The 13,578-nt window shown below is 46.7% G+C and overlaps 1 protein-coding gene across 1 annotated transcript in view; it reads left to right on the top strand.

Annotated features, from left to right (window-relative positions):
- The window catches only part of JMJD4 (jumonji domain containing 4), a 391,572-nt gene that overhangs the window by 232,966 nt on the left and 145,028 nt on the right, over positions 1–13,578 (top strand). Inside the window, exon 5 of the mRNA XM_069647083.1 lies at positions 10,353–10,499. Coding sequence (XP_069503184.1) covers positions 10,353–10,499 — 147 coding nt within the window. The remainder of the gene's footprint in view (positions 1–10,352; positions 10,500–13,578) is intronic.

Below are 13,578 nucleotides of genomic sequence, written 5' to 3' on the forward strand. Positions count from 1 at the left end.
TGACCAGATCCGTGGGGAGGCCTATTTCAAAATATATTGTGAGTACCTAGCAGAACTGTGCAGAACCAATCTCTTAGTTAAAATAATATAATTCAATCTATTTTAATCTAACCAGAACTGCCTCCTAATTGTCACCTGTCATTTTCTAGCTGCAAGCTGTAACCTGTCGCTTTGAACTTTTAAAATTTCAAATCCGAAAAACTACCTTTATTTAATCATCCGTATCTCTGGAACCGTTTGTGCTAGGAACTTGGTTTAACTTTCCTCAACAAGCTTAGAACCGACTTGCTACCCCTTATACTCTTGCCGTAATCACGATTCTCGCACTCGCGAATTTTGCCGCGATTTGGCCCGATTTCTTTACTTGTAAAAAGATAGCTGCTTTCGCCTGAACTGCTAACTTTCGTCTGCCTCTTAAGAACCATCCCTGAATCATTGCTAGAGTGAGCCTGAACTCATATTAACTAGATACCACTCACCCTGAACCTCCTGAAGGGAATTAAAAGCATTTTCAGCATATTTCTCACTGCATTGTCATCATATTCAAAGCCTTTGCCTGTGTTTCAAACTTCTGTAGTCTAAGCTTGCTGGGGTGAACTGAATTACATTTGATTGCATTTCTAAGAACTGTGTGCTCTCCCCTTCATTTACTTACATTGCATAAGGGGGGGGAGTGGATTGCCAGAGAAAAGTGATTACATTGTTTTGTTAAAATCATATTGAGTATTTTCTGTATTGCATTTTCATTCAACATTGTATCCATCTGAAACTAGATAAAGCATTCTCTACCACCTTATTCTTCTGTTCCTATCCCCAAGCGTGCTACCTCATCCTTTATACTACTCCTGGGTAATCAAATCAGTTTGTTAGTAGAACATTACCTATTGTTGTTAACTGCTCATGTTCTGAAGTGTGATATTAATTATTAATTTATCATAAAAGTGATATATATATATTGTTTAATTTTTCTCAAATAAACCTTTTAAACTTGCAAAACGGAACTACTTCTTGGGTCAGGGGGATTCCAAGAGAGGGGTGTTATATAGGGGTAGTCATCCAGAACTCATGAACTGGACATAAAGATATATCAATAAGGGTTTCCATTCAGTATCCCAGACTAGGCATTGACTTAGCTGTAGTGCTGGATTGAATCCTCTTACAGTCCTTTGCTAGTCCTTTGCCACTCTTTATCCCCCACCCTAAGAATCTCACTTTCCCCAGCCCCTTGAGTATCACCTGCAGCTTCCTGTGTCCTCCTTACTCCACCTTCTGTGCATTTTCTCCAGCCTCCATCTCTTGCCCTGCCCAGGGAACTCTCTTCCAGTCTCTGGTCTCCTATTCCTTTTCCGGCTCCTCCGTTTTGTTAACCTCTTCAACCAGCTGAGAATGAGCTATTTTTTAAATTTTATTTTTATTTTTTTTATTGATTTATTAACACAACAAAACCAAACAAGCAGTGCAACCTTAAGCCGCTTCATTATACTTCCACAAATTCTAGTCGCTGCTTCCCTTTCCCTCCCCCCTTTACGAGTCTGTTTCTTTTAAACTTCTGTTTCTGCGTCCTGTGGTTCGGTCTCCCCTTCTATAACGCCTGCCGGGTCTTCAATTGACCCAAACAGCTCAGCTATCAATAATTTCCAGGCCATCAGGGTCTCCGTCTCCTCCTCCCCCCTGTGTTACTAGCCTCTTGCCATACCATGGTTTCTGCTTCCACCCATTTTTGTAAATCTCTCCACCACACCTCCACATTTGGTATATGGCAGGTCTTCCAACCCATGGCAATTCTCGTTTTTGCAAGCACATAAGCCAGGTCCTTTAGTTTACTGACATGCTTGAGCTTCCGTGATCTTGGAAACCCCCCCAACAGACAGGCCCACACTGTGTCCACTACAATCTTAACCCCTTTTTCCCCCAGTTTCTCCTTCACTGCACCCGAGAAACGTTCTATGACCGGGCATGACCTGAACATATCAACCATGCCCGCGTTCTCCTCATCACATTTGGGGCATGCTTGCCGTCCTGAATTCTCAAACCTCTATATCCTCCAAGGTGTCATGTATGCCCTATGCGTAATATATAGTTGTATCTGTTTTAGTCTCACATTTCTAGACACCTTCTTATGATACCCCTGCACCCGTTCCCACATCCCATCCTCCATCGGGGCACCAACTTCCGTTTCCCAGTCCATCCTCAACTGCGTGACTTCCTTCCCCACTTTAGACATCAACATTTCATATATTCTGGAGATCTCATGACCCCCCTCTGCTATATCATATATCATATCTATAGTGGCATCGGGTTCCTCCTCCAGCACTGTTTCAGGCCATATTGTCTTAATTCGCTGCACCATTCTGTAATATGTAATGTACTGGCCCTCGTGCAACCCACTTTCTTCTCGCAGCTCCTCGAAAGTAATAATAGCGCCCTCCCGCCAAATGTCTCCCATTGTTGCCACCTCAACCGGTTCTCAGTGGCTCCTGATTATCATTCTTAGCTGCACATCTGTCCCTGTTAATACAACCAGTGGCACCTGCGGAGAGCATGGGGACGGGTTCTCCATCATCTGGCATGCCCTACACCATATCTTCCACCCTAATAGCAGCATCTTAGGGCGCCCCATCATTTCCGCCCTGGGTACCCACTTCATTTCTTTCAAATAAAATGGTGCACAATCTCACCCAAACAGCCTAGATTCCGAGGTTTCCTCATCAGAAAGCCATTTGGCGACATATTGCAACTGGCTTGCCACATAATACACCTCATAATTGGGCAGTTTTATCCCACCTTTGTCATGAAAATTCTGTAACTTCCATAACGCCACTCTATTCCGCGTGCCATGCCACAAAAAATCCCTACACATGCTATTTAGTTTGGTGAAGAACTTCTTGGGGATCAGGTACGGTATATTCCCAAAATAGTGTAGAAGCCTTGGCAGAACCACCATCTTTAGCATTGCTCCCTGGACCATCATTGCTAAGGGTAGCTTGGCCCAGAATTGCATGCACTTCTCAATTTTTGTAATGGCTACTTCTGTGTTGCACCTATGCTCCTCTTCTACATTATGGTATTTATTGATCCCTAAATACCGAAAAGTGCTGACCGCCCATGGTACCTGCAATACAGGCAATCGCTTCGCTGGAATCCCTATGTACCTCCCCAATGGGAACATGCTGGACTTCTGGGGGTTCACCGCTATACCGGACAACTCTCTCCATCACTTCCAAAATGTACTGGAGATTTTCTTCTGGGTATCGCAAGTACAACAACATGTCATCAGCGTACAGGGAAATCAGATGTCGCTCCCCTTTTACCACAATACCTATGTCATATTGCTGTCTCAAGTATATTGCAAGAGGTTCCAGGACCAGTATGTACAGCATTGGGGACCACGGACATCCCTGCCTGGTGCCCCTGCTGAGCTGCCACCTTTTCGATAGCACAGATCCTGTCTTAACCCTAGCCAGTGGATCGCTATACAATATCTTTGCCCACCTTACATATCCAGGCCCTAACCCATAACACTCCAGGGCTGCAAGCAGCCATGGCCATTCAACTGAATCAAAGGCCTTTATTGCGTCCAAAGACAATCACCATATCCTCATCCTTTTCGCCACCACTCTCAACAATTCTATGGAGCCGTCTATGGTTATTGGTAATATTTCTGTTTGGGACATAGCCCGTCTGATCTGGGTGTATTAGTTTGCCAATGACCTTCTTCAGTCTATTTGCTAGGACAGCAGTCAATATCTTGCTGTCCTGATTCAGCATCGACAAGGGTCTATAGGAGCCGCAGCTGTGCCCAGGCTTATTGGGCTTGGGGAGCGGTATTATGACGGCCTCTCTCAATGATTGGGATAAACTTCCTGTCTCAAACGCTTCGTTCAGCATTTCTAGCAGTGGGGGAAGGACCTCTTCTATGTACACTTTATAAAACTCACTTGGGAGTTCATCGGTCCCCGGGGTCTTGCTAGTAGGCAGCTGCCTCACCACCTCCCCTAGCGCTTCTGAGGTAATTGGTGCATCTAGTTCCTCTGTCTCTTCGTCACTTATCTTTGGCAATCCTATGTCCTCCAACGTTTCTCTCATCATAGCACGACTACTTTCACCATCATCTCTGTATAGTACCTTATAATAGTCCATAAAAGCTTGATTGACTCCCTCTTGGGTGTCTGCTACGCTACCGTCCTCTCTCTTTATGGTCCTGATCGGGACTCTGGGAGTCTCACTCTTAGATAACCATGCCAAAAGTCCCCCCGGCTTATCACCACCCGCATGCTGTCTCTCTACATATTTTTTATAATTGAGGTTACACAACACAATCTGTCCCAGTGTTCTACAGGTTTCTGCTGTAGCTTGAGTATCAATTCCACCTTCTCTGCTGTGTCATCTCCGGCTCTTAAAGCCTTCTCCAGTTTCTCCTCCGTCTCCCGTAGATCAGCTAGAATCCCACCTTGTAGGCCCCTAGATTTTGCTATGGCTACTCCCCTCATCACTACCTTAAAGGCCTCCCATAATGTTCCTGGCGAGTCCACACTCCCAGTATTTGTTTAAAAATAAGTCACAATCTCCTCCCTCACGTCCTCCCTAAAGAAGGGGTCTCTCAGCGCTTCCGCTCGTAGACGCCATGTCGGGATCCTCACATTCGGGGGGGGCAGTATTGCCATTTGAGAACCAGGGGCGAGTGGTCCGAAAGGACCCTAGCCTTGTACTCTATTTGCATAATCTCCGCTATCATTTCAGGCGAGGTGAAGACATAGTCTAACCTCGTGGATAACTGCTGTGGGGCAGAATAGTGTGAGTATCGCCTCTCCTGGGGGTGTCTCACTCTCCATGCATCTTCCAAACCAAAGTCCCTCAGCAATGACTAACGCTTTAGCGGAAGGGGCTGGTCTATCCATCTTCCCATCCGATCTGTCTATCCTTAGATTCAGTACGCAGCTGAAGTCCCCTCCCCAGATCGTCATACTTCCCACACATGCGCTCAAATTAGTACACAATGTTCTGATGTACGCCGCTGTGTTCTGGTTCGGGGCGTACGTATTGACTATACTTACCTCCCTATTTTCCACTAGTCCCCTCAATATAACCATCCTCCCATCCGTCTCAGCTATCACTTGCAATCGCTGAAAAGGGACATGTGGCGCCACCCAAATAAGCACTCCCCTCGCATAAGCAGAGTATGATGAGCCCACCATCACTCCCTTCCATTTCCCAGCTATCTTATCCATTCTCCCTCGTGTGAGGTGGGTTTCCTGCAGCAGTGCAATATCTATTTTTTGCCTACGCAGGTACAACATAACCTTGTCGCTCTTTAAGTAACTATTGAGCCCCCGTACGTTCCATGTAACTATTTTAAGGTCTCCCATGGCCTATACACTTTCCATTCCTCCTCCCACAGGTGCAGTCTGCCTCTGAGTTTCATTCCAATCCGTATAGACTTGTTCCCCAATTTTAAACTCCCCTTAACCAAAAACACCCCAAACTCCCCATTCCCCCCCCGCCTCCCATCCCTGTCCCAACACCACACCCCTTAACTGTTGCCCAGATCCATCCCTGGATCTCAGGCTCCCCTGCATCTAGCCCTTTCCAGCCCTTGTCTGTACTCGAAGCTGCGCAGGGTGAGGCCGCCCTAGTTGCTAGCCTACTACTGCTACAACTATAATTCGTGGGGGTAGGGTGCTTTCGCCCTGCCGCTCCTGTTCGCTCCAGTTTAACTATGCATAACTACTCAATCTGCACATGTTTACATATTGCTATATTCCAGTCCTCAATGTTCATTCCAGTCAGTGGTATCTTAACTAAATGTTAGCCATGCTTAGTCGCACCCAACAGTATCAATCTTCGTCTAGGCACCACTGAGGTGCTTGCGCGGCGCCTTATAAGTATGCATGCGGTGCACCAGTCACTTATCGTGTTCCTCTTGGGCCTGCTCCGTGTCCCGTTCCGGGCAACCCTGCAAGTCCAACCATGTTGCTGCTTCTTCTGGAGTATTAAAAAAAAAAACATTTTGCTCTTGCGCACTACCTTCAATCTCGCAGGGTACAGAAGCATGTATTTAATGCCAGCCGCGCGTAGCCTCCTTTTGATTGCCACATAGCTGTACCGTTGCGTCTGGACCAACATTGTGTAGTCAGGATACGCCGTGATGGTGCTTGAAGCCCTTTCAATCGTCCCTCCTTTTCGAAAGTACTCCAGTATCTTCTTGCGATCTTTATAATTCAGTATTTTGGCGATGATCGCTCGGGGAGGGGCCCCAGGCCTAGGCTTCCTCATAAGGGCTCTGTGTGCACGCTCCACTGCAAACCCCTGCAAGAGTTTTTCAGCCCCTATTACTTGTAAGAGTAGATTCTCAATGTAGTTTGTCGGGTCCTGTCCTTCCTCTCCTTCTGGCAATCCTACCACGCAGATATTGTTCCTTCTCGCTCTCCCTTCCGCCTCCTCCGCCCGAGTCTCCAGGTTAGCTACCTGTTGTTTAAGTACGTGGATCTCCTTTGCGTTGCTAGTGCTAGTGTCCGTGTTGATTTTCACTGCACTTTCCAAGCTGCACATTCTCTCCGCCAGCCCCCTGATGTCTTGCCTCAGCAGGGTGACTTCTATGCCTACTGCGTCTATTTTAGCATCCAGGGAAGTGCGCAGGTCCGACATCGCTGTCCCCCATGAGTCTCGCAGCTCCGTGATGGCCGCTAGTATCTGATGATTGTTGGGCACTGCGGCACTCTCCCCCGGTGCTATCAAGTCTTTAGGCGTTGTGGCCGCTGGCAATTGGTGTGTTTTGGCGAACACCTCCATCGTGGATTGCTTGTTCTTGCTTTTGCTCACTGCCCCTCGCCCGTCATCTTGCAGCCTCAGTTATACACCCGAGGTTGACTGGCCTCAGTTGTGCAGTCCTACTTTTCTGTATTAGCTCGGCCCCAGTGTGACCTCCACTGGTATGGGGCAGCCGTCCTAGAGGAGCCCTGGCCTTAGCTTATGTGTACTGGGCTCCTACTCGGAGTGGGTTGTGTTCTCCCACGTATCAAAGTGTCTCACTGCGTCCTAGAGACCACTCTACCCCTTGGTATAGATACCTAGCTTCCAGGCTCCTTATGTGCAGCGCATCACTGTGTCTCCAGCTGCTTGAGCTCACTATGCATGCCTTGCTGTGCGTGGTGACGTCCACTGTGTACTCCTTGCACTTCTCATAGGCCCACTGATCATTCCAGCCCTCCATAGTGCCAGCAGCTCCCATTATCAGGCCCTCATCGTTGCCAGGGGCGCAATGGCGCTTCCATTAGAGCCGATTCAGTGTCCATACCCCGTATTTTCCAATAGTCTCTGCTGCCGGGTGTCTGTTCCTACCCTCAGCAGCCACCTTAGTGCTCTTTAGGGTGCCGCCGTGTCCTATTCGCCACTTCTCCTCACAGTGGTACGGTTATGAATTTGTGCTGGGTGTGCGCTTCACCCATTCACTGTAGCACGGCCCGTCTACTGCCATGTCCCCGCGCGGGGTGCGCTCTGCTGCTTCATATTCAGGCGCGCGCTTAGCGCCACTGTTGCCTTCCAGGGCTCCCAGCCTGTTCCCTCATCAGGATCGCCTCTCTCGCACACTTGTCAGTGCGACGATGGGGCTCCCGCTGTACACGGGCGAGGATTGCACAGCGCCGTGTGCCCGCCCCTCTCCTCGCGCTCCCACTGCCCTCGGGCCCTTGCCTTCAGGAGCGACTCACCTTCTGTAGGGTCCGCGTCACGTGCCAGCTTCTCCCGGTATTCATGCGGCTTACAGTCACAGGGGCTCCAGTTCATCCCCACATGCCGGCATTGTTCGTTTCTCATGGCTGGCAGCTCCATCTGGAGTTCATTTAAATCGGCTGATGTTCGGGCGCGCACCTCGCGCTACTGTAACTTCGCGGTGCTCGCCGCCTCCTTAATTGGCGCGAGCACCCGCCCGCTTCTTCATGTGTGTGCCGCTCAGGCACACGCGTGCGCTCGGGGGCTGCACAACACTGTGTGCCAGTCTCCCGCTCCACGCCTGCACTGTCTTTGCCATCGGGACCGGGCCGCCTCTGCCCAAGCCCATGTCGCAGTCCAGCGCACCTCCCCACAGTCTGCTGGCTTGCAGTCGCAGGAGCTCCGGGTTATTTCCCTGTGCCTGAGTCCGTCTCCTCAATCATCCGCCGGCCCTACAAAGCCGCTCCAGTGGCTTTTGCTTTCATTCTTTTGTTGACGGCCATCTTGGAGACAATGTATCTCGCGGCCGCGTTTGCAATCTAGTGATACTTTCAGCCCAGTGCATTCAATTCACTCCATCCTTGCCCTCTGTGCAGAGCACGTTCCAACGCCCGTGCCGTTACTCCTGGAACTTTTGAAGCATTTTTTAGCGTAGTTTTAACGGATCATTTGTCGGATCCTCTGGAGCCCTACAGGAAGCACGTCCTACTCAATGGCTGCCCAAGCCACGCCCCCCCCAGAATGAGCTCTTCCTCCTAATTCCCACAGCCGTCTACTACAGGGCGTGCCTTTTCTTTAGGACTTTGGTCGCACCTTCCAGCCCCTCTCTGTTTTACATGAACTCTGTGTTTTTCCTTAGATAGCTGTGATGGAAATTGACTAACTTGGCGCACTACAACAGCCCCAACACAGACTTGCCACTGAGCGGCTTTCATAGTCAAACAAGGACTGTTACTTACCGGATTTGAACTTCACTGCAACATGGACCCAAACGAACTGGGACACTCGGCAATGCAGACTGCCATTGATACAGCACAATGGACCCACAAGGAAGAAAGGGGATAAGGGGGAGGCTTAGCCCCCTATTTATAATTTGTCACCATTGTAGCCTCCTGTGTGGGGAAGATCGGATTAGATTGGTTTGGGTCAGTGGCCCAAAGAGAGATGGAGGGGGAGGATAAGAAGAGGGATAGGAAGCAGAGAGTTGTGGATTATTTTGGCGAGGTCAGAGGAACAGAAGGTGGCAGAGTAAGATACCAGCAGGAGTAAGGGCAGTGGACTGCGTGGTGAATGTGCATGTAAGTTACGTGATTGAGAGTGTTAAAAAGAGTAGAGGGTGAGGGATAGTGTTAGGGCAAGTGTATGGAGGGTGACTGAGTAGACGGTTGAATGGGTTAATAGTGTTGATGAGTGAGCAGGAATGTGGAGGGAGTAGTGGTGTAGAGAGCAGAAGTAGAATGGAATAACATTGAAGGGTGGTGGCAGAAGTTAAAAGGCGAGCAAGAGACATTGGAGGGACAGACGGGAGTAGTAGGAGGGGAGGAGTTGGAAGCAAGAGAGTAGTGGTAGGAGAGCGAGCAATAGCGAAAGGAATATCAGGGTGTGAGAGGAAGGAGCGAGAGTAGGACTCGAGTGTCTGTGTACACAACACTACATTTCCTTTAGAACTGATATCGTGGTTAGCGTATGCCCAGTTTAGGAAGTCCGGGAATGAGCTAGAATCTTTGAAAGCAAGGTAGCCCATACACAGTAGAGGTCACTAAGCTCTGTATACCAACAGGGGAATAGGGACACCTGGGAAAGGGGGAACATGCTTAAAACAGACAAGCGAGCGAGGCACGGCCCGAGCGCCTTGCATAATACTTTAATAAAAACTATTGAACTGTCTCTGAGATAGTGTTCTTTGGGCTTTCTGTAAAAATACACATGCTAAGCATTTTGTCAATGCGTGTTGTCTGTGCTTCTTGCACTCACTTGTATTTTGTGTGCTTAGCTTGTGCATATGTTGGTGCTTCTATTTATATCTTCAGTTTGGCTGTTCTCATTCTGCAAAAGCTTATTGTATTCTCCAAATACAGGTAAGGCCTGGGCATATATATTGAAAACTGAAGTGGATAATTTCAAGATATGCTTCACTCTTTGATTATTTTGCAGCGCAGAGGTCTGTGGAAAGCCCAAAGCTAAAAATAAAAACTATATTCAAAAAATGTTTGGTATATGAACATGCCCATGAAAATGTACCAGAGCCAGCATGGGGGTTTGGATGAGGCCAGGGTAGTGGCTTGCCACATTTGATGAACATTCACGGATGAGGACAAAATGTACCCAGAAAATCATTTTTTTATTTCCTTATTAAAAGCGTCTTGTAACCTTAGCCATGACAAAACCAGGGAGTGGGGAAAACCAGGGAATCTATTATTTGCTCAGTCATCGAAACTTTCCTAAAATATAATAAATGGCCAAATTGTTTATGTATCCATAGTGCCTTCCTGTTTTTACATTTGATGGGTAAGTATTCTGGTGGCTCTCTTATGGAGGAAGAAAACATTCACTAAAGTTACAAAATCTTCCCAAATGTTCTTTAAGTTTGTTTTTCATGTTTGTGTGATCGGAAGCTGACCGATTATTCCATCTCTTTTCAATAGGAGGACACCATCTCCATTAATCATAACTGGGTAAATGGCTGTAATGTTTCCATCATGTGGCATTTCCTTCAAGTTGAGCTGGAAGCTGTTGAACAGGAGATCATTGAATGGAAAGAGACCATGGATGACTGGCACCTGCACTGCCAGGTGAGAACAGTTTTTTGTTTTTGTTCATTGCCGGACAGTTTTAGCATCATATTCTTGAGCTTTAGTTTCCAGTGATATCACTGATGTCATAAGTGCTCATAATTGATGTCACATGCGATTTGATAGGTGAAGTCATCTGTGATTTTATCACTGTACTCATGGGGCGTGCAACAGGGGGCTCGGATTTAAGGTGGCATAGCTTCCAAAAACTGGAGAATATTAAGAGGTTTTTTTCCATAAAAGTTCACCTTAGCGTCACTTCAAGTTTTTTCACTTAGATTATGTGTGTGATCAGGCTGGAAACTGGATTTGCCTTGGTGAATTACAGCTCTGCCTAGGTCTGGTTAATGTTATGTGTGTGTGCAAAGACTTTTAAGAGAAGGAGGAGTAACACACACCCAAAATGACAACAACAGGCCTTACATAACGCTGATACGTATTTCGGTAGTTTCAGGAAGGGTAATCCGAATTTTGTCTAGTAGAAATGCACACCCCACAGATAATTTAGCACATGGGACTTTGTTTAACATCCTGATAGGTCTCGTGTAAGGAATTTCATTTATTCCAATGTAAAATGAAGCAGATGGGCACTGAAAGCAGGTGGGAGTGCAACACTTCACAGACCCAGCAGGCTCTGCTTCCAAATGCGGGGTCCCAGCTGGGGCCTTTTTAGTTTTGGCTATTATGTGGCACTGAAAGCGCTACCTTTAAAACCAAAACTATTGTCATTAAAATAAGAGCTTTAACATAAGAGCTTGAAATAGGGACTTTGAATGTAGGTTTGTAATGCTTTTCAATGCATAGGACTTACCTCCCATTCCCACCCATTTTTCACAACTCTTTTTGCACTCTTTGGCTGAATTTTTTTTGTGTGGTGAATTTGTCAGCCATTTTTATTCCCAAAATGGCGGCTGCCATATTTTAATGTTAAGAAAACGTTTTGACTTTATTGATGCTTTTTAAAGTATTTACTACAGCCTTGAAGTTATGTTAAACATTTTAATCTATTTTGTATTTAAAGTAAATAAGTTAATATAATAGTTACGTTTTGGTCTAAAATATCTTTCAAAATGTTCAAATAGTTATTTGTGCAGTGTTGGTCAAGTGTTTTTGATGTAAGCAGCACCTGAATGGCTGTGCAGTGAGTGATGTCAGTATGATTTGGGTGGTTCTCCAGTTTGTGTGTGTTTACTCAAGGCCGCCATTTTTTTGCAGACTCCAAAGCAGCTCCTCTTTGTGCTGGATTACCTCACGCTTCTTCGCTATAGCCAGTGCTCGCTTATATATCCCATAGATCACCCCTGATATCCTTAATGATTTTGGTAACTACAGCCATATTGCGGTGACGTCAAGCTCAATCTCTCTTTTCCGAAGATCGTACTTGTTTTTCTCTGCGTTTTTTGGAGCCAAGCCTTCATGAACATGTCCGCTGCTGCCTCGGAATTCATGTTGATCGATAATTAACTCTTGAAAGCCACGCTCCAGTGGCTTTTCATCGTTCATCGGATGGAAAACTTCAAATCTGAGGGTCAACCTTTTAGAGAAGATAAACGGTCAAATGTTTTTGGAGCACGGAAGGCGAGCTTTCTCCTCACTTCGAGGAAGGCAATTGTAGCGCAGTGCTCCCTAAGACAGCGGCACCCATACACCGTACATGATGGCGGCTGAATTGGCCCAGACGGCAGATTTACACTTTTTCTTAAGCAGCTATCATTGCACACCTTGTATTCGATAAATGCATACGAATTTGATATTTGGGTTTGCATTTCTAACACTCTTTAGTCACAGACAGATGCCAGGCTGTTTTCTCCACTCGATTTTCATAGGCGTTTCCACACGTTTTAAAGCGCTGTGCTGCACTCGTGCAAGGTTCATGCTATAAGTGGTAAAATAAATCGAAGTGAACCACTGTTTAGGGCTTCAGTAGCTCCATAAACGAGCACCTCCAATCTTTCCAAGGTGTTCCAGAAATCTACAGCCCTCGCTTTAGCCAACGCCTCTGTTCCTAATTGTACATAAATGTTGACTCCTTTATGTAATAAAACTACTAGACCACACAGGTATATTGCTGTATATAATCTAACGGTTAGTGTGGATTGTCCTCTTTTCATGTTTCCACTTCCCTCTTCAGCAATTTGATTATCGATGTAGCCGAATTCCAATACTTAACTGTAAAGCACCTTTAAACAGGACTGCACTTGCTTACTGTGATTTCTCTTGTACAGTGTTTACCTCAAATAAAGAAATGCAAGTTCATGTAGTTACCACGTTGTTATCTGATTGTGTGTAGATAATACTTCCAAGGCCTGCCGCATGTCAGGAAGACAGCAGCCTGCTAAAGCTGGGGAACTTCACAGTAATGCAGATCAATGTCACCTCATTGGACTCCTCTCTCGTTTTTACTAGGCCCGGCTGTGCCCGATCCTACACTTCTTTTTAATAAACTATTTCAGACACATGTCCGTCAGCCCTATTTTTCGTATGCCGGGGTTGTAACAAGTATATGGGGCACACTATAAGGGCAACATTAAGCAATTATAAGCATCATGATTCAATGAACGCGTCGCTAACATTGGGATAGTCGAGCAAGTAACTGATCGAGAGTGAGGTGTGTTTATGTGAACACCTAATATCGATTAATATGCACAGCTGGGCTGACTGCCAGAGCTTTCTCTCTTTGAGCCCGCTAGGGACTCGCCTATACACTTCACCACGGCCATCATGTTACAACAAGGGCAGTCCGATCAGAAAGGAAAGATTAATAAACGCGAGGAGCCGAGTATACAGGCAGAGCACCTGGCTTTATTAATGATTAACAGAAACACCTGCAGCATTTGAGACACAAGCTGACAGCAGCAAAGACCCTCGACAGAAACAGGAGGCAGTGTTTGACACTAGTACACACCTGCGCTCCACAGTGCCTGCGTTACTGAGGAACTCACGTACACGCTCCCAGACACAGGCATAGAGGCATCTTGGACAGGACAGCACCTGGCACTGACGACGTAAAGTACAGTGTTTTCCCCCAAACACATTGACATCTGCTGCTGAAAGACATGTGCTTACACTGAATAAACTG

This window comes from Ambystoma mexicanum, chromosome 2q (genome assembly GCF_040938575.1).
Source record: "Ambystoma mexicanum isolate Mex_15411 chromosome 2q, UKY_AmexF1_1, whole genome shotgun sequence".
Lineage (NCBI taxonomy): Eukaryota > Metazoa > Chordata > Amphibia > Caudata > Ambystomatidae > Ambystoma > Ambystoma mexicanum.